This window comes from Polyodon spathula, chromosome 43 (genome assembly GCF_017654505.1).
Source record: "Polyodon spathula isolate WHYD16114869_AA chromosome 43, ASM1765450v1, whole genome shotgun sequence".
NCBI lineage: Eukaryota > Metazoa > Chordata > Actinopteri > Acipenseriformes > Polyodontidae > Polyodon > Polyodon spathula.
In genome coordinates, this window is record NC_054576.1 from 2296680 (window position 1) to 2321368 (window position 24689).

Sequence of the window (24689 nt, forward strand, 5' to 3'; positions counted from 1 at the left end):
AGTAATACAAAAATGACTACAAAAGATTTAGAAGTGAGTAGTTTTTCGAGATTTACGATTATACTGTAAATATGTTTTTTTTTTTTTCTGACTTTATGTGAACGAAAAGACACACATTTGCCCGTTTTCCCATTGGAAATGAGGATATTTTGAAATATCACTGTCCTGGTCACAAAAGCAAAGTTTGTGGGGAATAATAGCCATTTTCTATACTTTTGAGGCATAAACAATTAGGAAATAACACTTACTACCCAGGAACAAAAATAATAAATAAATAGTGTTACACGGTGTACATTATTATTATTATTATTATTATTATGATTATTATGATTATTATTATAATAATTATAATAACACTACTTATTATCTATTCTTATATAATAATGTATTTATTACCCCCCCCGTATTCCTCCAAACCGAAAGGGGCGGCAGTGCGGGCCTTGAGCCCCGGCATTGCCTGACAGCCTCCACCGAGGTGTGGAGTCACTGCCTCGGCGAAGTAGGTGACGGGTGTTTGCCTGTGGAGGGGCGTGTAAAGGAGGGGAAAAAAAAAAACCAATACAGTGTATATATATATATATATATATATATATATATATAAGGTGAATGGGAAAACCGCCGAGCCAGATCTGGGACTGGGGAGAAGGATACTACAGAAATAACGATTGCAAACATGGCAGCTAGCAGCCAGGCGTCGGGATCTGGCACAGGGGCTGGGAAGACAGGAGCTGCCGGGACCAGGAGACAAAATGAGGGTAATTATAGTAATAATTTAAACAAAAACGTGTTTGCATCGTTATAAAACCGATTGCAGTTTTGTTCTTAAATATACAACAGGATTGAGCTTCTGCGTTGCAACCGGGGCTGTACAGAACTAGCAAAGCAAAGCAGACACGGCGATCAATAAATATTATTATTATTATTATTATTTTATTATTATTATTATTATTATAAGTTCGCTCTCCTTGTAAAGAAGCGTGTAATTTAAGACACTGTGATAGACTCTTTTTTTAAAAAAAAACGTTTGTAAAGTACTGTTTTTTTGTTTTTTTTTAATAATCTATTTAAGAATACGTCCCGTTTCACTTTTTCTTTGCAGAAACGTCGGGCTGCGCTATATGGTGTACTATCTATCTATCTCCCTGTTTGTCTGTCTGTCTACCAATCTATCCGTCTATCTATCTATGTATGTATGTATGTATCTATGTATCTCTCTATATATCTGTGTATGTATCTGTCTGTCTCTATCTATCCGTCTGTCTTTCTATATATCTATGTATATGTATGTATCTATCTGTCTGTCTATGTATGTATCTATCTATCTGTGTATGTATCTATGTATCTGTATAATTATCTCTCTGTCTATCTGTGTATGTATCTGTCTGTCTATCTATCTATCCGTCTATCTATCTATGTATCTATGTATATGTATGTATCTATCTGTCTGTCTATGTATGTATGTATCTATCTGTGTATGTATCTGTATAATTATCTCTCTATCTATCTGTGTATGTATCTATGTATCTGTATAATTATCTCTCTGTCTATCCATGTATAGATCTATCTATCTGATCTATACTATCCGTATAATAGACATATCTATCTATACATAGGTATGGATCTATCTGTATGTTATCAGATAGATAGACACATACATACATTATAGATAGTATACATATATAGTCTCTGATAGATAGTATAGATATCTGTGTATGTATCTGTCTGTCTATCTCTCTATCTATCTCTCTATCTGTCTACACACACAGTATAATGGGTGTAACGCAGAATTACAATAACGCTTTGTTTGAGTCAACCGGACCTTACTTCCGTGTCCTATGCTATTGAACTTTTTTTTTTTTTGTTTCGTTTTTTCCAACTGTCCAGTGCGGAAATTAAACGTAGAATTGCGTTAAAAACCTCAGTACCTGTAATTCATTTTCACCGCTGCGGTCGCTATGTGATAATTCATAAACCGGCCGACAGGATTTATCATGGGGAAATATCAAGAATCAGATTTGCACAAAACACTGCTAGCACGTCTAACGAGGAAGCGAGCTAGCAAGCTGTCTCATTTTGACCCTTTTTAAAAAAAGCTATATATATATATATATATATATATATATATATATATATATATATATATATATATATATTATATATATTGCGTTTCAAAATCTCATAGAACGACAAGAAGTTTAAGTTTAGAAATTCTCTCAGCAAATTCTCTATATGATTAAAATATAAATGGGTTATTTTATTTTCCCATTATTATATCTATTATTCCGGTTATTCTATTATTCATCATACAAGCTCGCTCGAGGGAGGGACTCTTCAAGTCTGTGTACAAAGGACAAGGTTTTTGTCCCTGAAATAGGGACATCAATATTGAAGGAACCCTAAACAGTACTTTTAAAAAAAAAAAAGCCATTTGCTTACTTGTTGTTCCTGGTGTTAATGGTTTCGTGGCAATTTGAGATTGTTGGCTATTTCCATACCAGAGACGTAGTTTTGCTTTCTGCCCTGTGATCTGAGACGGTCCAGGAGTCCGCTGCAGCTTTTAATCAATAGCGGATTGCGTTTGCAATATCCCAAATTTGAAACTTTAAAAGAAATAACTAAAATAAAAATTAGAACAGTCCACTGATAATTTTGCTAACCAGAGGTAAGAAATCCGTGGTAGTTTGTAATTTGGGTTCTACTCAGAAACTCCCAGTTAGACTCAGTACTTAACAAACCTATGCTGTTCCCTAACACTCAGATGGAGTGGAATTAAGACTCCTGTTGCATAGCAGTTTGATCCATTCCGGGTTTACCTTCTGCATTGCAGCCCAGTGCTTTCTTTATCTAACCACTGAGCTCCTCAAACCCACTGCCTTCCACACTGCAGCCCAGCGCTTTCTTTATCTAACCACTGAGCTCCTCAAACCCACTGCCTTCCACACTGCAGCCCAGCGCTTTCCTTATCTAACCACTGAGCTCCTCAAACCCACTGCCTTCCACACTGCAGCCCAGCGCTTTCTTTATCTAACCACTGAGCTCCTCAAACCCACTGCCTTCCACACTGCAGCCCAGCGCTTTCTTTATCTAACCACTGAGCTCCTCAAACCCCACTGCCTTCCACACTGCAGCCCAGCGCTTTCTTTATCTAACCACTGAGCTCCTCAAACCCCACTGCCTTCCACACTGCAGCCCGGCGCTTTCTTTATCTAACCACTGAGCTCCTCAAACCCACTGCCTTCCACTGCCTTCCACACCGCAGCCCAGTGCTTTCTTTCTTTCTTTCTCCCCTTCCCTCTCTTTTTGCCTTCCTCCTTCTCTTCTCTCTTTCTCCACTAGTCCTCAGAACCTTGTAAATTGCTGTCTGAAAGTGAAAACACTGATGAGGTTATCCCAGATTGCCTCACACGTCTCTCTGCACTGGCAGCAGATTCAGTTTGCCTCAGTTTCTGTTATTGCACAGAGCAGGTGGTTGATTCAGGCTCCAGGATTCTGTTCAGAGACTCTGTTTCACAGATAACATTGACGAGTGATGGTAGGGAATGTAATTCTATCAGCATTGAATCATTTCCCTGTTTGTTTGTGACCTGTTGCGAAAGCATTTGCCAACAGTGCTGTAAAATGTTCTACTTTATCGTTCATTTATTAAATTTTATTTTTTTTTGTAGAAATGTGTATTGTATACGCAAACTGTAATGTAAGTAACTGAAATCGAGATTGAACGTTTGTAGCCAAACTATTCACGCAAAAACGTGCTTGAAAATGCAAGTAAGCAAGTCGAAAACCGCAGACAGCCGGTTATTGATCAGAGAAGATTAGTTCTCAGATTATGGATCCCATTAACGTTTCCATACGCTGTGTTGTGTGTGCGCCGTGCGCATCGACTTCAGCCTCCGTCTGGATCTCCTGCCTGTCAGTCGGCAGCGTTCGCGTGCACCCACACGGCTACTCTGTCACAAGCATCAGTACCCTATATCTTACTAAACAAGGTGTTCAGGGGAGCGCCCTAATACCAGCTGAACCTCAGAACAATCATTGTGTGACTGGTAAATGTTACAGCTCTGTATAACGGCATTTAAAACAGGATTCATTCATCCGACATTTTACTTGCCCGCCGTGAGACAGACTCCTGTATCTATGTTATACTAACTAGATTTGGTTTCTTTGATTGCCCTGAAGAACAAAGGCAGTAAGCGCGCAATGATACGCTTATAAGGGCTCCCCTGACTTTGTGTGTCTCTCTTCCTTCTCCTCAGCCAATAAGAAGCTGAAGTACGTCAGCCTGGCTGTGCTGGTTGTGCAGAACGCCTCCCTCATCCTGAGTATCCGTTACGCACGCACCCTCCCCGGGGAGAGGTTCTTCGCCACCACGGCCGTGGTCATGGCTGAGCTGTTGAAGGTCGCCACCTGCCTGTTGTTGATCCTGCTCCAGAAGAGAGGTAAGACTCCACAGCTCTGCCCAAAAGCTTTGCCTCGCCCTGTAGGGTTTTAGTAATGTCTTGTCGTGAAATACTGTACTGCTGTTATGTAGACGTTTTCTTTTTGTCCTGTGATTTTGTAATTACTTTGGTTTACATGGTGTTAGATGAAAGATCTAGATTGTGTTCATTAGCTTTTGCCCTGGCGCTGTAGACACATGCTGGGCTGGCCTTTGTCCTCCTGGCTTGTACCTTATCATTCTAGAAGTCAAACAACATCCCTGAGGGTCTCCCCTAGTAAAGGCACAGCTGCGTGGTGTGTAGGGGGGAGTCGCACAGTCAGGGGAGTGCAGGGATCCCCGAGGGTCTCCCCTGGTAAAGGCACGGCCGCGTGGTGTGCAGGGGGGAGTCGCACAGTCAGGGGAGCGCAGGGGATCCCCGAGGGTCTCCCCTGGTAAAGGCACGGCCGCGTGGTGTGCAGGGGGGAGTCGCACAGTCAGGGGAGCGCAGGGGATTCCCCGAGGGTCTCCCCTGGTAAAGGCACGGCCGCGTGGTGTGCAGGGGGGAGTCGCACAGTCAGGGGAGCGCAGGGGATTCCCCGAGGGTCTCCCCTGGTAAAGGCACGGCCGCGTGGTGTGTAGGGGGGAGTCGCACAGTCAGGGGAGCACAGGGGATCCCCGAGGGTCTCCCCTGGTAAAGGCACGGCCGCGTGGTGTGCAGGGGGGAGTCACACAGTCAGGGGAGCACAGGGGATCCCCGAGGGTCTCCCCTGGTAAAGGCACGGCCGCGTGGTGTGCAGGGGGGAGTCGCACAGTCAGGGGAGCGCAGGGGATTCCCCGAGGGTCTCCCCTGGTAAAGGCACGGCCGCGTGGTGTGCAGGGGGGAGTCGCACAGTCAGGGGAGCGCAGGGGTCCCCGAGGGTCTCCCCTGGTAAAGGCACGGCCGTGTGATGTGCAGGGGGGAGTCGGGGGAATTCCTGCAGTGACGGGGGGCGGGAATGATTGGACTTTTTAAACTGGGGAGAAAATCAGATGTAAAATAATTAGTCACTGTGAATATTTAGAATTCTAAGTGGTTTTCAACCCTCCCTGAATGGAAGTCTTTTTCTCTGTGCTGCAGGGAATCTGAAGGAGTTTTTGGTGTTGCTGTACGAATCGATCTTCATTCAGTACTCGGACACGCTGAAACTGTCTGTGCCCTCTCTCATCTACACCCTTCAAAACAACCTGCAGTACGTGGCGATCTCCAACCTGCCCGCGGCCACCTTCCAGGTGAGAGCTACAGCAGAGCCGAGCCCAGGAACACTGAGAGAAACTTAAAACATTCAGCGACAGGCGCTTCCGCTAGAAGTCCTTTGAAGAAGTGGAGAAAGTGTTTCCGTTGAAGACGCTGAGAGAGACTTCTAGTGGAAACGTTTGCCGTTGTATTTATCCAGTTTCTTTTACTGTTTCTATTGACGATGCTGAGAAAGACTTCTAGTGGAAAGGACACTAAACCGTCAAATCTAGTCCGCAAGTGGCTTTAAGTACGAAGATGTCTTTAAAACACATTTGCAGATTTATTTCGAGTGTTTTCTAGTTTCAGTTTTGAGAGACTGTTGCAACTAGATAAACCCACGTCCGTTCCAGCCAGGTTCGGGGTCAGTTCCTGTTTTTCCAGTTCCCAGTTCCTTCAGAGGAATTGGAACTAATATTTTAGAGATGCAACAGTAATTGCTGTGATTGCCCAGCGGCTTTCATTCGAAGACGATTTTTAATTGACTAACAAACAGCGACTTCTACTAAAGTGAATTTGTTGCCCACTGCGAGAAGCTGTTGAACAGAATCCTGAGAATTGCAATTTTGATCAGTGTTGGAATTGATCAAAAGGGGGACTGGAATCGGAAATTGAGAAACAAGGTTGCTTTTTTTTTTTTTTTTTTTTTTTTTTTTTTTTTCCAGGTCACCTACCAGCTGAAGATCTTGACCACGGCCGTATTCTCCGTCCTGATGCTCCGCAAGAGCCTGTCCAGGCTGCAGTGGATCTCCCTCCTGCTCCTCTTCACCGGAGTGGCGATCGTCCAAGTGGAGCAAGAAGGGGGGCGGAAGGAGGCCTCGGTGGAAAACGGCAGCCAGAACTACGCCAAGGGACTGGCGGCCGTTGTCGTTTCCTGCCTGTCTTCCGGCTTCGCGGGCGTCTATTTCGAGAAGATCCTCAAAGGCAGTTCGGCTTCAGTCTGGATGCGTAACATCCAGTTGGGGATCTTCGGGGGCGCCCTGGGGCTTTTGGGGATGTGGTGGAACGACGGGGCAGCCGTTGGGGAGAAGGGCTTCTTTTTCGGGTACACGCCGTTGGTTTGGGGGGTGATCTTCAACCAGGCCTTCGGGGGCTTGCTGGTGGCGGTGGTGGTGAAGTACGCGGACAATATCCTGAAGGGTTTCGCCACCTCGTTCTCGATTGTCGTCTCCACGGTCACCTCGGTGTACCTCTTTGGCTTTCACGTGGATCTGCTCTTCGCCCTCGGGGCGGGGTTGGTGATCGGAGCAGTTTACATGTACAGCCTCCCGAAGGGTGCGTCCGGTCTGCCTCCCGGGTTGCTGCCTTCCTCCCCCTCCTCTTCCCCGTCGTCTTCCGCCGGGGCAGTTTCCTCCAGGGTCAGGAACCAGATGCCGGTGGGGGTGGATTCCGAGACAGACCCTTTCCTGGCCAAGTCAGTCCTGGTGAAATAACCAGACTTTTCATCGGCATCTTTTAACAATGCAATCCAACGTCTCATCTTCTCATCCACTCTTTCAATTTTTAAAAAAATATTCTCTTATATTATATATATATATATATATATATATATATATATATATATATATAGTAAGTAGATTCGAAAGTGATTTTAATTGATTGATTTTTTTTTTTGTAGTTTTTACTTTAAATCTTTTATTGGTGCTTGTAATTTATTTTTGACGGCTTCCGCTGCTGATTTCAAGATTGCACGGTGCCCAGCATGTAGCTCAAAAGCCAGAATGTTTTTTTTTTTTTTTGTTTTGTTTTTTTGTTTTTTTTTGTTTTTGAGGCAGATTTAGAGAAAAGCAACAGAATCGCGGAGAAGGATTTGCAGACACCATGAAACAGGAAGGGGACACTAGAATGTTACCCAAGCCACTCCCCTCGTTAACCAAGCCACTCCCCTCGTTAACCAAGCCACTCCCCTCGTTACCCAAGCAACAGTCCCAGCTACACATACAGCCACAGACTAGAGAACTTTTACTGATTTCAATCTAGTGAGGTCACCAAACGTGGTTTGAAACTAGGAGAGTGACGATGGCTCTCTGACAAGCACGGAACTGAAAGTGATCGATTGAAAGCTTGGAACGGTGCCGAATTGAAGTGTAATTGATAGAGTTACAATTATGCAGGTGTGCCAAGATTCAATTACAAATACAGCTGCGACACTTCGGCTGTCTTGCAAAGGCCAAATTACCTTCATGTTTCCTGATTCACTTCAAGTAAAAACATTTGTTGTTTTGCTTGATTGATTTCTCTGTCATTTTTTAATAATGACTCGTGATTTGCATTTGCTTTGTAGCTAACAGCTCGCCAGTCGTTGCTGCAGTGCGCTGTGTGAAAAACGAGAGAGCAAAGCGTCTAGAAATCCTGGAAACGTTAATTAACATTGGAACGCCTGCACAGCGAGGACCTGGCAACTCGCTGTATTGAATTGCAACTCGCATCTCAAGTCAGTGATGTTCAGATTTCGTGCGTGATTTTAGGATGGCTAGGAATGAACTGTTTCACGACTGAGGGCGCGATTTGCAATACCTGTCAAGCACCTGATTCTTCGTCTATTGATCCACTTGAGTTTAATGATGCTGTTTCCTACAAGTCGAACCACATTTTCGTTAAAATAAATAAATAAATAAATACATTTGCTTGTATCAAACTCAAATGGAATGTAACGAAGGGGGGCGGGTTTTCACCTCTTCGACCAATCGCATTTGAGGCTGCCTGTTGTGGGCGTGGCTTATACTCTGAGATTAAAGGTTAAAGTGGAATTTTGGGATCGGGGGTGTTTTTTTAATTTTTTTTTTTTTTTTTTTAATATGGAAGGAAATGGCTTGTAAATAAAAATCTAATAGTAATAATATGAAGAGAACGGTTTTAAAAACACGTTTAAGAATAATTAAAGAACGTATTTGTTTTAAATGTCAAGCCTTATAGCGTTTAATTTAGTTTAACTGACTTCTTACTTCCTGTCTCTTTGTATACATCTGTTTTCTTTAAACCCCACCCCTTCAATGTCTTCTTTCCTGTCGTTAACCAACCAGCTGCTTCCCCTGTTGACTGACACATGCTTTCAACCAGTAACGTGCTTGAACACGGGATTCGCTTTAAAATGAAAATTTTACATCTACTCTAACGTCTATTTCTGTCCGAACGGCACGTTTCGGAGCTATTTAGCGCCTTTGAAGAGGAAAACGGGTAAGATTTATAAAATGGTTTTGTCTTCTACAATTGCATTTGGAATATGTAGCCCTGTTAAAATTATACAGTTACCGCACTGTCTAGGAAAGAAGTGTGTGTGTGAGACCCTGAGCGAGTCACTTCACCTCCTTGTGCTCCGTCCTTCGGGTGAGACGTCAAACAAACGAGGTCCTATTGGAAGAGACTCTGCAGCAGCAGCAGCAGCAGTTGTTGATGATGCAGAGTTCACCCCCCCCTAGTCTCTTAAGTCGCTTTCTGTTAAATTACTAATTAATAATGACTAGATTCCAGCGTGTTCTGATGTCAGAACCAAAATGCATTTGATCGTATCAACGTTAGAAGTAACATCTGCCAAACGTGTTTCTTTTGGTTAGCAGGCAGTGCATTACTGTGCACTAGGTGGCGCTGTTGCTAATATAAAGATTCACAGCAAGACTAGGGGCTGGGGGTTGTAGTGGCCATGTTTCCTCAAGACTCCTTACTTACTGAATACCCGGGTATCTTTTGAATAGATAATCTTAAAAAATGTATGGGAAGGATTTTAATGAGATAGAAGTCTTATAAGTAGAACGGTCCTCCGAAACGTTCTCCTGTTGCTAGAATTTAGCAGATGTCACAAAAGTAGGAGGAGTGGCAAACACTGTTGCAGCAGCAAAGGTCATTCAAAATGATCTAGACAAGATTCAGAACTGGGCAGACACATGGCAAATGACATTTAATAGAGAAAAGTGTAAGGTACTGCACGCAGGCAATAAAAATGTGCATTATAAATACCATATGGGAGATACTGAAATTGAAGAAGGACTCTATGAAAAAGACCTAGGAGTTTATGTTGACTCTTAGACTAGACTAGTCTAGACAGTGTGGGGAAGCTATAAAAAAGGCCAACATGATGCTTAGATACATTGTGAAAAGTGTTGAGTATAAATCAAGGGAAGTAATGTTAAAACTACAATGCAGTAAGACCTCATCTAGAATACTGTGTTCAGTTCTGGTCACATTCAGAATCCTAAAAAGTATTGACAATGTCAACCCAAGGGACTCTTTCGACCTGAAAAAAGAAACAAGGACCAGGTGTCACGAATGGAGATTAGACAAAGGGGCATTCAGAACAGAAAATAGGAGGCACTTTTTTACACAGAGAATCGTGGGAGTCTGGAACCAACTCCCCAATAATGCTGTTGAAGCCGACACCCTGGGATCCTTCAAGAAGCTGCTTGATGAGATTCTGGGATCAATAAGCTACTAACAACCAAATGAGCAAGATGGTAAACTCTTTTGTAAATTTAAGTTCTTGTGAAAGCTGCAGAGACACAACTCAATCATACGAAATGTAATTTGATTCTGTGGAAGTTCGGTTAGGGTTTGGGTGTTTCCACTGCTTCCACCCTTCCCCCTGTAAGACATTTGTAATCAAATTGCAGTGCAGGTTTTGGATTGGATAGGTTTGTCTAATTCGGCGGTCATTTTCTGTTGATCCAAAACAATTTCACAAAACTAATCATAGTCTAATACGCTTTTATATATATATAACAAACGCATTAACCCAAGACCATAGACATATGTAACACTGGCTAGGTCAGCTAGTGTCTTGATATTACTACACACCAGCGCCATCTAGTGCACAGCTAGTGTATTGTCAGCAAAACCAAAAGAATGTGATCCAAACTCTCCTATCACTATCATTTTATTATATAACGCCTTTGATAGTGGACCACCATCACAAAATGTTTTACAAGGCAAGGATGTGCGAGCTATGCGTCAGCACTAGAACGTAAATTGATTTGCTCAGGGTCTCGCACAGCGAGTCAATGGCTGAGCTGGGATTTGAACCGGGGACCTGCTGGTTACAACCCCGTTTCATTAACCGCTGGACCACATCACCTCCTGATGGTGTTAGCTCTTCTATATAGACAGCTGATCTAGCCTGTGTTACATCTATCTAGGGCAGGCAACTAACTCAAGAGTAGCTATGGAGCTCGACACAGCAACACGGACTTATCAAAAAATAAAAAATAAATAAACCTAAGTGACAGTTTGTTTTTTTCCTTCCCAGAAAACCAACCAAGGAAAAGGGATGCTAGCGATTGGCTGGGGACCAGAAAAGTGGGCGGGGCTCGCCTGAAGATTCGTCTCTGTGACCAAACGGTGCCTTCGCGCTACAGTGCTGCTGTGGCTGCCAGCTTAAACTGGGATAATTTAAAGACCAGCTTTAGTTTTCTCTGCTCCACCAGTAGAGGGTAGAGGGAAGTTTTTTTTTTTCTTTTTTCCAAAAGGTATTAAATCAACTTGTAATTGCCTTTTAAGAAGTATTTATGTGCGTTTTATTAAATTTTAGTAAACTGTAATTAACACACTGAGTGTTTGAAAAGATGGAAGTTGACTGTGGTCTAAATTGTGACTTAAGTTGAGGATATTTTAAGAGAGGAATCTCTCTGGAGAATCTCGCTAGATTGCAGATTGCAAGCACACTTGCTTATCTTGGCATTAGCCCTACAAATAAAGCTACATTTCACTTGGAAAGGCGGCTTGCCTTGTTTTTTTCCCTATGCTTTACCAGACCTCTCTGCTTTACAATGCTTCCCTATGCTTTACCAGACCTCTCTGTGCTTTACAATGCTTCCCTGTGCTTTACCAGACCTCTCTGTGCTTTACAATGCTTCCCTATGCTTTACCAGACCTCTCTGTGCTTTACAATGCTTCCCTATGCTTTACCAGACCTCTCTGTGCTTTACAATGCTTCCCTATGCTTTACCAGACCTCTCTGTGCTTTACAATGCTTCCCTATGCTTTACCAGACCTCTCTGTGCTTTACAATGCTTCCCTATGCTTTACCAGACCTCTGTGCTTTACAATGCTTCCCTGTGCTTTATCACACTCTTTTATAAGCGCAGATATTATGTTTGATATGACGTGTTTCTTTCAAACTTCTGTGAGCTACATAACAGTTGCAGCTACTGATAAGTATTTCTTTTTAAATTTAAAACCAAGCTATTTTTTTAAGGGAACTTTGTTTTATTATAATTTAATATTGCCTTATACAGTGCAGTGTCTCATTGAAGGGTAATTCTGTTTGCTGATAAAACTCTTGAGTTTTGAAAAGGTTTCAGAGTGGAATGCTGCTAAATGTTAATTAGCGTGCGATCGTTTGGAACTTGTTAAGTCCAATTCAATTGTAATACTTTACAAAATAAAACTCGTTTCCATGTTGAGGTGTCTGAATCTGTTTTATTTTTTCAGTTAAAAATTAAAGAGAATCAATGACTCTGTATTGATGACAATGGCTTTAAATTTCTCAAACGTTCACCGATCGATTATTTGCCCTGGTGTCCTGTATGGGTCCTCAATTATAATTTATTATTTATTGATAATTTATAATTGTTTCACAATCAAATTTGCAATTCAATTCTTGCAGGAGAGTAGAAAAGTCAGTGGAAAACACCAAACATCAGAAGCCTCTAATTTTATTACAGGCATGTTTTCAATTTTGTTATAGTGTTGGTTCTAGTTCTGTATTTGTAGCCGTGGTAACGGAGGGTGGATGTTATTTTCATGTCTGTTTATTACAGTATTATAATGCAAGTAAAGACCCAATAGAACACAGCAACTGAAAGTGGTCTTCATTATTCTAGTTAGAATGCCAGGAAAATAATAATTACCAGTGCTGTTTTAAAAATTAATTACTGGGAGCCTAGCTTTCCTTCTCCTCGCTTGCTAGCCTGTGCAGAAAAGACCTGACTAAATAATCCTCAGTGTCTTCAAAACAATCGCAAAGGCTTCCCTTTTTATTTTCGGCCTTGTTTAACAGATGGGTTGCCAGGGCAACACAGTTCCCTCTCGCTTCTTCCTCCCCCCAAGGTTCCAAAGCCACCCATTGGTTGACGGTGAGCCGTATCCCCCCATTGGTTGAGTCTCCACCTATGAACCAGCTGCGCCCAACTGAAAAACTCCTGCCGAAACCTGGTCCGGCCTGCATTTAATGCCTGCCTTATCACTTTGCCAGCAGGCAGGTAGCCCGTCGTTGAACAGCTCTGTTGGAAAAGGAATGGACTTCAGAGCAGCTTTGATCGCCACCTTGATTTCTGGGTTTTGCAACTGGTTCCTGGCCTCACAAGTTGCTTCACTGAAGGTAGTTGGTTTTTTTTCTCTGGAGTTTGAATACTAGGGTGATTTGTGGAAGCTAACTTACCCAAGGGGGGTGTCTCCTCTCCTCAACTGTCATTGAGTCTCCAAAATACTGGAACAAGTTTGGAGTGTCTTTGCAGCTTCCGGAATCTGACATGGAAGAGAAATGTTCTATGGATCATCTTCCAGCTTTCCAGCTTCGTCCTGTGGAGATAACGTAGTTTTGGTCTTGATTGTCACGGTCACAGGAGAAGAAAAGGGGGAAAGTATCTCTAGAAAAGACGGTGCTTCTTCATCTTCTTAGTTTTTCCAGATTGCCTTCAGGGAAATGTAATCCTGGATCGAACTTCCTTAGTTCTGGATCCAGTATTTCGGGGGGAAAAAAAAGATGGATTATACCAGATCTAATGTTCTCCGAGATAGGAAAACTGCGCGACTAGAGAAGAATTTTCACAAGACTGGAACAGTGGAGACCCCCTGGTATCACACTGCAATGGGGAGGTGAGGGGGTATCAAATCTACCCATACTTCTGTTATTAGAGTGTGTGTGTGTGTGTGTGTGTGTGTGGACGTGTGTTTTGTCAAAAGGGTCCCTTAGCAACCACTAAGCTTCTAGATCCTCACCCTGTCGGTTCTAGAACACCATGGAGTCTGGGAATTGTGGGTAGATAACATGATTTATTTTTAAGTTATCGTCTATATCACTGTGGGTATCAACAAGTGCCACTTGATTTCAACATTAGCAATGATTTCCACTCGCCTCAGCGTCTGTGCAAGATACAAACATGAAAGGTTTACATATGAAAAGTAAGCAGCTGTACAGTATTGAAATATTATAAATATATAGTATTTGTATAGATAGATAGATTACAATGTGATGTAACATACCAAAGTCCGTTGAAAAGAATTTGAATTCATTAACGCAATTCTGATCAATGCTATACCTGAATACCAAGGCAAAACAGGCCTGTTGTTTTTCTGTCCTGGTTGTAATGTGTGGCAATGCCAAGAATAAATCAATACGAAACTAAGATTGTATTGAAATGTTTCTAATTGCAATCAGAACAAACGTTGTCTGAATAACTGAAGTAAAAAAAAAAAACAAAGAAAGAAAGAAATAATTTTTTAATTTGTAAACCGCAGCGCTGTGAACGACATTTTGGCTCAGCAGCTTCATCCTTTACTATACGATACAGCGACCTTGTCCGAGCCACGATGGCGCCCTTTTTCGACTGCTGCTGCTGCAAACCAAGCTGAATTTTTATCATTTGCTTATTTGTTTATTTTTCTACGACTTGTACGCGTTTTTTTTTTTAAAGGACTGTATATTTTTTTTTTTGTGTGTGTGTGGATTCCAGGAATAGAGGGGAATGAGAGAGTGGATCAGTTAGCAATAGCAGTAAAGAAGGCCTGTGTGGGTGGGATAGAGACAGTAGTCAGTATGAGGGAAGGAAAGTATGGATACAACAGACAGGAGAAAGTTAGTTTTAATAAGGCTGTTGAGAGGACATTCAACTTAAAATGAACATTTCTGCAGAATCGGAGGGCATGAGAATGGCTTCAGTATGCCCTGTGGGGTTATGGAAACTGGAAGATAAGATGGTTGAATGTGCTAGATATAGATAGGGAAGTGAGATTGGAGTTAGGGCAAGAGGTAAGGGCTTTAAATGCGCAAAATAGTTTCTTTAGGGACGGTGTAGGAGATGGGAATAGACTAGGGAGGGGTATAGGGAGATTGCAATAAAATGGTGCGCTCATAATAATGGAATTTAAAAAAAAAAAACTCCACACACACACTCAATAGGGGGCGACAGGAAACTTTGTTTGAAAGCTTGTTGGCCATTAACACACACACACAAAAAAAAACTCCCCAGGAGAAGACTTGCCCACTTCCCGTGCTGTGTCAGAGTTGAAGGGTCGGTGTTTGTGTTGATGTGTTGCTGGAGAGTGTCCCCAGGAACTGAAGCTGAAGAGACCAAAAAAAAAAAAAAAAAAAAAATTGCATTTAAAAAAAATAATAATTATAAAATAAATAACATTTAAAGAATAGACTTTTACGCGCAGAGAAAGCAAGCTTGGAGATAATAAAACGCAAGAGGGGAAACAAGGTAACCAACCGCACGGCAACAAAAACGGGAAACATTTTACACAACAAGAAATAACAACAAATTAAAAAAAAAAAAAAAAGAACAAAACAGCGAGAGAAGCGTGTGTTAAAAACGTAAACAGCGACTGCGGTTTTGAAGAATTGCCTTTTTAAATGTTATTATTTAAAAAAAATAAATACGCATCTGCGTTTAGAGGTTGTTTTTCAATTAAAAAAAAAAAAAAAAACGTACCGTGAAAAAATGGTTTATAATATTCATACAGTCGGTGATGTTTTTAAAAATGTGTTAATTTTTGTAACACACGTGGAATTGTGTCTAAGTTGTGTTTTATACTACATGCGCACTTATGGTAATCCTGCTGTATTTGAACAATTTATTTCAAATTAATTCAACTGTCATATATATTTTGAATGTCATTTATACAAATTACTTGTTTTTAAAGGTTGACATTTTAGTATGTAAGAAGGGCGGAATTAGTAGTTTTACATTATTATTATTATTATTATTATTATTTATTTAACATGTGGGGTATTCTGTACAGCAAACATATTTGTATCTCACTAAGAAATAAAGCAGACGTTTGCGATGACGAGTCAAAGTACCGCGGTGTCTTACGAGGAAAAAAAATATGAATTCATAATAATAATCATAATATTTGTGCTGCGTCACCAATGCTAATATTAGTAATATGTGATCGGGTGTTTACAAGTCAACACCCTTATTGATAATATTAATTTTGAATCCTGACCAACGGTTGATTTTCCTTGATGTGATGACGCAACGTTTCTGTGCAATGTTGCAGCAAAAGCCAGCTAAATGTGTCAGTCAAGTAACGCGACACAGACTCTGAATAAGGGAAAGCAGGAAACTGGGAGCGGCAGCGATCAGTAAGCAGTTGCGAAATGTGCTAGGAGATTGCACAATGCATTTTTAAACCCACTGCCTTCCACACTGCAGCCCAGCGCTTTCTCTATCTAACCACTGAGCTCCTCAAACCCACTGCCTTCCACACTGCAGCCCAGCGCTTTCTCTATCTAACCACTGAGCTCCTCAAACCCACTGCCTTCCACACTGCAGCCCAGCGCTTTCTTTATCTAACCACTGAGCTCCTCAAACCCACTGCCTTCCACACTGCAGCCCAGCGCTTTCTTTATCTAACCACTGAGCTCCTCAAACCCACTGCCTTCCACACTGCAGCCCAGCGCTTTCTTTATCTAACCACTGAGCTCCTCAAACCCACTGCCTTCCACACTGCAGCCCAGCGCTTTCTTTATCTAACCACTGAGCTCCTCAAACCCACTGCCTTCCACACTGCAGCCCAGCGCTTTCTTTATCTAACCACTGAGCTCCTCAAACCCACTGCCTTCCACACTGCAGCCCAGCGCTTTCTTTATCTAACCACTGAGCTCCTCAAACCCACTGCCTTCCACACTGCAGCCCAGCGCTTTCTTTATCTAACCACTGAGCTCCTCAAACCCACTGCCTTCCACACTGCAGCCCAGCGCTTTCTTTATCTAACCACTGAGCTCCTCAAACCCACTGCCTTCCACACTGCAGCCCAGCGCTTTCTTTATCTAACCACTGAGCTCCTCAAACCCACTGCCTTCCACACTGCAGCCCAGCGCTTTCTTTATCTAACCACTGAGCTCCTCAAACCCACTGCCTTCCACACTGCAGCCCAGCGCTTTCTTTATCTAACCACTGAGCTCCTCAAACCCACTGCCTTCCACACTGCAGCCCAGCGCTTTCTTTATCTAACCACTGAGCTCCTCAAACCCACTGCCTTCCACACTGCAGCCCAGCGCTTTCTTTATCTAACCACTGAGCTCCTCAAACCCACTGCCTTCCACACTGCAGCCCAGCGCTTTCTTTATCTAACCACTGAGCTCCTCAAACCCACTGCCTTCCACACTGCAGCCCAGCGCTTTCTTTATCTAACCACTGAGCTCCTCAAACCCACTGCCTTCCACACTGCAGCCCAGCGCTTTCTTTATCTAACCACTGAGCTCCTCAAACCCACTGCCTTCCACACTGCAGCCCAGCGCTTGCTTTCACTAACCACTTCTTGATGAGATTCTGGGATCAATAAGCTACTGACAACCGAACAAGCAAGATGGGCCGAATGGCCTCCTCTCTTTCTTATGTCTTGAAATACGTGATGCAGGCACAAGGTGGCGCTGTGGTGTAAGCTGTGTGTGAAGCCAGTTCTGTTCACACAAGCTGGAGAATGCAAACCATTCGGTCTGTAAACAATGTATCTGTGGTAGAGTCTCATTCATGAATTCATGATGAAGTCAAATGAGGCAACAGTTTTATCCGAAGGTTAGAAAACCCATCAAGGTTTGAAACTCAGACTATCCTTGGATTTCAGAGCTCCCCTCAATGAAGTCTAGTATTATTAATATTGCAATGATCAGGAGCCAGGAGTTTGAGCAGGGTTAGAAACTCACACGAGCCCTGCTGGCATATTCAAACACTTGCAGAAAAGGTTAAAACTCGCTGCTAAACACAGATTTCCTTTCTTAGTTGGAGGATAGAGTCCGTGTTTCCCAGCACTGACTTGCTTCCCTCTCTCCCTCTCTGCAGCTGCTTGAGTGAAGATGAGTCTGCAGTGGACGGCCGTTGCTGCTTTTCTGTATGGGGAGGTGTTTACTGTACTCTTACTGTGCCTTCCCTTCATCTCACCAACCAGGTAAGAACGAGCTAACAGGGTCCTTAAACTAAAGGGAGTCTTCAGTGCAGAGTTAGAAACTCACACTAGCCCTGCTGCTGCTGCTGCACCCAGTCCTGGGGTTCAGAGCTCCCCTCAATGAAGTCTATTATTATTAATATTGCAATGATCAGGAGCCAGGAGTTTAAGCAGGGTTAGAAACTCACACTAGTCCTGCTAAGGGAACATGCATCTTTTAAATGTTACAATTAAACAGAATGCTCACAGCGTTTTATGCAAGCAGCCTCAGCCCCAGACCCCTGCTATTATAACTGAAGACACTGAGAAAGAAACGTTTACCAGCGAATGTATTAAATTTCTTCTGGTGTCACTATTGGAGACGCTGAGAAAGACTCCTAGTGGAAACGTTTGCCATGGAGTTCCTGAAGTGTCTTTTAGTGTCTGTGAATGAAACAGTGCTGTGCGACACACCTTGGCTGGCGTTTTCTCTCGGCAGATGGAATCGAATCTTCAAATCTCGGCTGGTGAAGATGGTCATGGCGTATGGCAACACCTACTTCCTTGTTCTCTTCCTCATACTGGTTCTTCTGCTTATAGGTGAGGCAGTGCTGACATGTTTTGTAAAATCCATTCTCTAACCTCCTATTAGCATTAGCTCCATTATCAGTCCTCCTTTAATACACAGACTCCTGCTGCATAGCAGTATCACCCATTCCAGCTTTTACTGTGAGCTTGGTAAGCACCAGTGTGTATAGGTAACAAGGAATGGATCAAACCGCTGTGTAACGGGAGTCGATTGTAACCTGTGCTTTATAGTGACCACCCCTCTGTGTCCTCGTCTCTCTCTCTCTCTCTTTCTCAACCCTCAACCAGACGCGTGCCGTGAAGTGCGCAAATACAGCGTCACAGAAAAAGTGGACCTAACGAACAACCCTGTGGCTGTGGAACACATTCACATGAAGCTGTTCCGAGCTCAGAGGAACCTGTACATCGCCGGCTTCGCTCTCCTGCTGTGGTTGTGAGTACAGCACAGTGCAGTCCGATACAGCGGTGCTTCTCAAACTGTCCGGACCGCCACGCTGTTCTGTTCAAGTTCTGTCCCCCCCACCAAACAGAACTGACTTTATTAAGTCGATATACAGCACACCCTCGCTATCAGCTCATGAGATGAGGTTGTGAATAGAAGTAGAATTAGACGTGCCCATTTGTCTCATGGATGCAGTGCTCTGCCTGTGCTTTTGTCATGTCAAAAATCAGTCTGACGCGAATCTTTTCAAAGTGCACCAAATCTTAATCAGGGGCCAGGTTTGTTATCATGAAGGGCGTTACAGCGCAGGTGTACTGCAGTCAGTAAAATTTGTGGATTTTAAAGAAATTTCAAAATATAGCAATACAAAACACGGCTGGACCCTCATTTTTGAACCCCATTTGTTTGTGCGTCTTTTGCAAGCTGAGTTAATTAATAACAATAATTAATAACAGCTGCCGGTCGTTGCGTATGATGTCAGTAGCATGGCTGGACAGTGGAAAAACAACCCAGGCTCCTCTTAACCTCTTTGTGAGGGCTCGGTACGGACCGGCACAGCTCAGTTCAGTGGATGAGAGGTATCGGACTTCTAGTGGAAACGTTTGTCGTTGAATTTTGTTGTAAAACGAGAAAGAAATGCATGTTGTCTAATTTTGCACTCTGCAGTGTGTAATTCACTCTGAGACTTATTGTAAGGGCTGCTGTAATTCTTGTATGGTAAAAGCAAGGCCAGTCCCATTCTGCATTCTTTCTCGGACAAATTCAGCTGGGTGCAAAGCGGAGTGCATTTCTTAATAAAGGGGTTAAAGCTGGAAGTGGTGGTCTATTTATATCCTGTATCGTAAACAACGCTGGTTAGACAAATGGGAAAGGGGGGAACAGTGCTGGATTTGTGCAGCTGTCTTTTGGAACCAGATCGCTCTACAGTTCTGCCCGGAAGTTTTGTATCGCCCTGTAGAATGAACTGTTCCTGCTTCATAAAGTCGAATGAAAGCTGCTGAATAATGTTGCGTTAACATATTGAATTGCACCCCAGCGCTCAAGTGTTTTCATGAAGGGTTCTAAAGAAAAAAGAAAAAAATCGAGGCTTGGTCTTCAAATCAAAAGTTTACTGATGCATGCAGGGAACGCTCCTTCCAAGCCTAACTCTAAACTCGGACAACCTTTCTAGCGGTTTACTTTTTAATTACGTTAATTTTATGATTTGAACCGGCTCCCTTATTGATCCTCAGCCCAAACCATGCGTTATGTTCATAGTGTCTTACTCTTTTATTGTCTCAATCCTAAAATCCTAGGTGAAGCCAGAACTGTATGTTTCAGTGTTATTTGAGAGATGGGGGAACAAGACTCCCATTGCATATCGGTTTGAACCCGTTTTTGTGTATGGGCAAGCGTTTGCTGTGCTTTTTGTCTGGTATTTTATTCGAAGAAACCTGCGTTTGCAAACACTGCTGTTTTGTCCTGCTAAGGAACTGGATATACTGTTTTAGACCCCTTATAAAAAGTGTGGTGTTTTTTTTTTCCCCCCACTTTCCAGTTTGCTGAGACGCCTGGTCACCTTGCTGTCTCAGCAGGCCACCACGATGGCTTCAAACGAGGCCTTCAGGAAACAGGCAGAGGGAGCGAGCGACGCGGCCAAGAAGTACATGGAAGAGAACGAGAGGCTTCAGGAGGCGAGTCGACCGTGTTCTTAAAAAAAAGCTTATTTAACCTCTAACTTGCAGAAAGTCGAGCCTTTGACGGTAATTTTGTTAATTGCAAAAGTTACGTCTGTCTCAGTGTCACCTGTTCGTTCCACAGAGGCAGCCCTTCGGACGCTTTCTTGACATCTCAATATAAAATAACCAGCCGGAGCTTAAAAATCTCTCTTTGCAGTGATTTTAAAGTGGCTCCATTTTCTTATGATAATAAATTGATAATCTTTATATAGCGCCTTTCTCAGTGGACCACCATCACAAAGCGCTTTACAAGATACGAGACTAGGGTGTGTGAGCCGTGCATCAGCTGCAGAGTCGCTCACAACAACGTCTCACCCCAAAGACGCAGCACAAGGAGGATTTTAAAAGATATCAAATTATACAAATACAGCTACTAGGTTTCTGTGCAGCTGATTTGTGAAATTTTTTTTTTGATTTTCTTTTTTTTTTTTTTTTTTTTTTTGCAGGAGCTGAAAGAAGCCGGCATCGAAACGCCAGAGGCCAGGAAAAAGGGACCGAGTGTGGCAGAAGAAAACCAGAATCTGAAAGCAGAGCTGAAGAAACTGAAGGAAGAGTTTGAGATAACCAAGAAAGGTAACTAACTGCTTCAACAGCTCGGTCTCCGTGCTTCAAGCCTGCCCTGGACTGGAGGGAGCACCCTTTCTCTTAGGGGTGAGGGAGGGAAGCAGTGTGGGTCTAGTCTAGTGGTTAGAGCTGAGGGACTGGGAGGGAGGGAAGCAGTGTGGTCTAGTCTAGTGGTTAGAGCTGAGGGACTGGGAGGGAAGCAGTGTGGCTCTAGTCTAGTGGTTAGAGCTGAGGGACTGGGAGGGAGGGAAGCAGTGTGGCTCTAGTCTAGTGGTTAGAGCTGAGGGACTGGGAGGGAGGGAAGCAGTGTGGCTCTAGTGTGGTTAGAGCTGAGGGACTGGGAGGGAGGGAAGCAGTGTGGCTCTAGTCTAGTGGTTAGAGCTGAGGGACTGGGAGGGAGGGAAGCAGTGTGGCTCTAGTGGTTAGAGCTGAGGGACTGGGAGGGAGGGAGGCAGTGTGGCCCAGTGTTATAGCTGAGGACCTCGAGTTCAGTGAAACTTATTTCTGTATGGATTTATTTTCCCAGCTCTGCAGACCTCCGAGAACGACATGAAAACAATGAAAAAGCAGGCGGAGAACTTGACCAAAGAGTACGACAGACTGCTGGAGGAACACGGCAAGCTTCAGGTCAGTGTCGGGGATCAGGTCGGGGGGGGGGAGCCATGAATTGTCGACTGTTGAAAGCTATCGATTTTAGATGTTTTTTTTGGGGGGGGTGGGGGGTTGTGCATTTGACTGTTCAAATTTGGTGACGTCTGTGTTTTCGTAACTGAACTTTGCCCTGTTAAGACCTGCTCGCGCAGGATTTGACAGGCGGCGCAAAATGTCAGTTTATCAACCGAGATGATGATTGGTTGTTAGTTGCGTCGGGGAAATTAATTCTGTCCTGTGGTTACTGAGACAGGCAGCGTCTGAAGGGCTGCGCGAAACATGTCAATAAGCAGGTTTCTGAGACGATATTAAAAGAGGTCGTTTCTCAAAGGAGAACGTTTGGATTCGAATTTTAACATGAAAAAAAAACTGAAGGCGATCTTGGCACAATAAAAATAGATGGACCCGTTCCAAATATCTTGCGGTCTTTATGCTTTTGAGAGTAAATGATTAAGCCGGTATTGAGGGTCTAAGGTCATTGGTGTGATAAAGTGAGATTTAATGGAGTCTGTTTTATCTGCGCACGCCCTTCCTTGCAACCGAGATAGGACCGAAAACGCCAGTGCGACTTACTCAACAATTCCAGGAAGTCTGTGAATGAGAAACATGTCTTACCCTTAAGAAAAAAAAAACCAACCTGTTGTATGAAGGAATAATCCTTTAAAGGAGTGTAGGAACATTCATCGGAGGACAGAAAGGTTTTCAGGATGTCACCGATGTGGAGTCTTTGGGTCAGACGTGTGTTGCTTTCAAACGAACCGCACTTGCCTTGAAATATACCGTTCTTGCCAAAACCATGTGTGACCTTTTCCAAACCACGAGCCATCTGAGGAGCCGCAGTCCGGCTTTACCACATTATAGTCTCTACGGACAGTTTAAAACCTCACACTTTCCCTACTGGAGTGTGTTCACGTTGTTTAAAGATTTCATGAACCGCTCTGTACAATCTGTGCTGGACATCTTGTCTGCCTCTCTGCCTCCATCCCTCCCTCCCTGCCTGCCTGCCTCCCTTCCTTCCTCTCTCCCTGCCTGCCTTCCTCCCTTCCTGCTTTCCTTCCTTCCTTCCTGCCTGCGCCTCTTCCTGCATGCCTGCCTCCCTCCCTCCCTGCCAGCCAGCCTGCCTGCCTCCCTCTCTCCCTGCCTCCCTCCCTTCCTTCTTTCTTTCCTTCCTCTCTGCCTGCCTGCCTCCCTCCCTCCGTCCCTCCCTCCGTCCCTTCCTTCCTCCCTTCCTTCCCTGCCTCCCTCCCTTCCTGCACTGCCTGCAACTTTCTGCTTTCTTGCCTTACGATGTAAGTAAATGGTCCAGACACCCTGACTCTTTCTGTTTTATAGGGATGTTGCCTGCGTAGTTCATACTGGTAGAAGGGAAGTACACATCCCACAGATAGAACAGTGACAACTTTCTTATTTTTGCAATGAGGCCCAGATGCTTGAGTCGCTCTCAAATGTCTTTTTAAAGAAGAAATCGTTTGAACAGCAAGTTTTCTCGCTGTTATCTTGAAATCTGCACAGATTTGTCATTGCTAATAACTTTTCAGACACTCGCGAAATGTCCGACCTTAATCGTTACGGGTTCGTATTCCCTGCTCTGTGTTTGTCGTGGCTTCATACTGAATCCATTGCCGAGTGTTAAGAGCTGTTTCTGTTTTATTGATCTGTCTCTTGTTGTTGTCTTTCGTCAGGCTCAGGGGGACGCGCCAAGAGTTAAGAAGGACGACTGAACCAGCTCTAGAGATTTGGATCACCGTACCCCCCCCCCCCCCCCCCCCCCAAAAAAACCTTGCAACCGAATAAAAAAGCAATGAATGTAAACAAAGCAGAAACACGCTCAGCAGGGCACACATTATGGCATATATATATAATGTTTTAATGAGCAATTATAATAAAATTGCTCATTAAAACATCAAGCATATTTTTGAAAGAAGGTCATCTATTTGTTGTAGTTCACCCAGCGATTCTTGCGTAAAGTGTGTTTGATAGTTGGTGTGAATGCATCCTCTGCATAACATTTTAATCTTAAAAAATGGAAGCTAATTTGATCTTATGCATTATAGAGTTGGCCGATCATGACCATTGCATGTGTTGAAATAATTTGATCATCTTATGCATCGATCCTGACACATACAGTGTGGTATGGTATACTGAACAGCTGGGCGTGTTAATTGTCTGTTATACCATCTCCCGCCCCCTCCCCTTAAGAATTAGCTTAAGACTTGTGCCTGTCATACAGTGCCACCTCCTGGCCTGATGATGTAATGACAGCCGGAATCAGTTCTTTCTATTTTTTTTAAACTCTGCAATTGCTGTACTTCGACTGGCACCAAAGCTGTAAATCTATGTTTTAGACAGTAAATAAATGTTACGTTTTTTTCTGTTCACTGAGGTTTACAAAAGTTTTGTTCAAAAAATGAACTGCTTGCATTGTATTGGTATTCTGACGTTTGTGTATATGCTAGTGGAACCTGTAGTGATTCCAGCGTATTAATAAATCATATTTTTCAGCTGTATCAACAGCTGACAAAGGCACTGACTGAGTCGTTTGTCATCTTAATAACTTAAGGAAAAAGAACATTCAGCCCATCAGAGCCTGTCTTGTTTCTAGCAGCTGATCTGTAAATGGATCCCAGTGATTCAGCATCAACAGGGAGGCTGAGCAGCCCATTCCATACCTTCACCACACAATGCAAATATATAAAGGAAGTGTCTCTAGCTTTCTATCTCTGTCCTCTGGTCTTGGTTTCCGTGCTGTGTTTAAAATTCGCTAGCATCAAAGCCTTCGATCAACATATTTTTCACAATGAATACTGTATGATGGGAAAAGCTATTGTGCTTAGAAAGTAGCGGTCTAGATTTGTGGCAATGCAATCTGGAATCTTTGTACTGTGCCTGGTAGAGAATCTACTTGATCTTTGAGTTTTTCACCTGCCTTTTCAACGGTCCAGTCCATGGATTGTT

General features: G+C 43.3%; 2 protein-coding genes across 5 annotated transcripts; both read left to right on the forward strand.

Moving 5' to 3' along the window:
• The first annotated feature begins 430 nt into the window (after positions 1-430).
• slc35a2 (solute carrier family 35 member 2) lies at positions 431-14996 on the forward strand. Of its 4 annotated transcripts, XR_005948098.1 has the most exons (7): positions 431-755; positions 4254-4436; positions 5535-5686; positions 6356-7104; positions 10927-11146; positions 12874-12999; positions 13300-14996. XR_005948098.1 is itself a non-coding variant. In XM_041237201.1 (5 exons), the coding sequence occupies exons 1-5, from the start codon at positions 674-676 to the stop codon at positions 10952-10954; spliced, it is 1194 nt and encodes a 397-aa protein (XP_041093135.1). In that variant the 5' UTR covers positions 431-673; the 3' UTR covers positions 10955-11485. The 4 variants fall into 4 exon arrangements, 1 of the variants encoding a protein (XP_041093135.1); XR_005948097.1 differs by having other exon boundaries at positions 12874-14996; XR_005948096.1 differs by lacking the exons at positions 12874-12999; positions 13300-14996 and adding an exon at positions 12679-12842.
• Positions 14923-23496, forward strand: bcap31 (B cell receptor associated protein 31). Its single transcript, XM_041237203.1, has 8 exons — positions 14923-15103; positions 17690-17795; positions 18271-18371; positions 18648-18792; positions 20339-20474; positions 20966-21092; positions 21610-21710; positions 23417-23496. The coding sequence occupies exons 2-8, from the start codon at positions 17704-17706 to the stop codon at positions 23453-23455; spliced, it is 741 nt and encodes a 246-aa protein (XP_041093137.1). The 5' UTR covers positions 14923-15103; positions 17690-17703; the 3' UTR covers positions 23456-23496.
• Positions 23497-24689: the final 1193 nt, after the last annotated feature.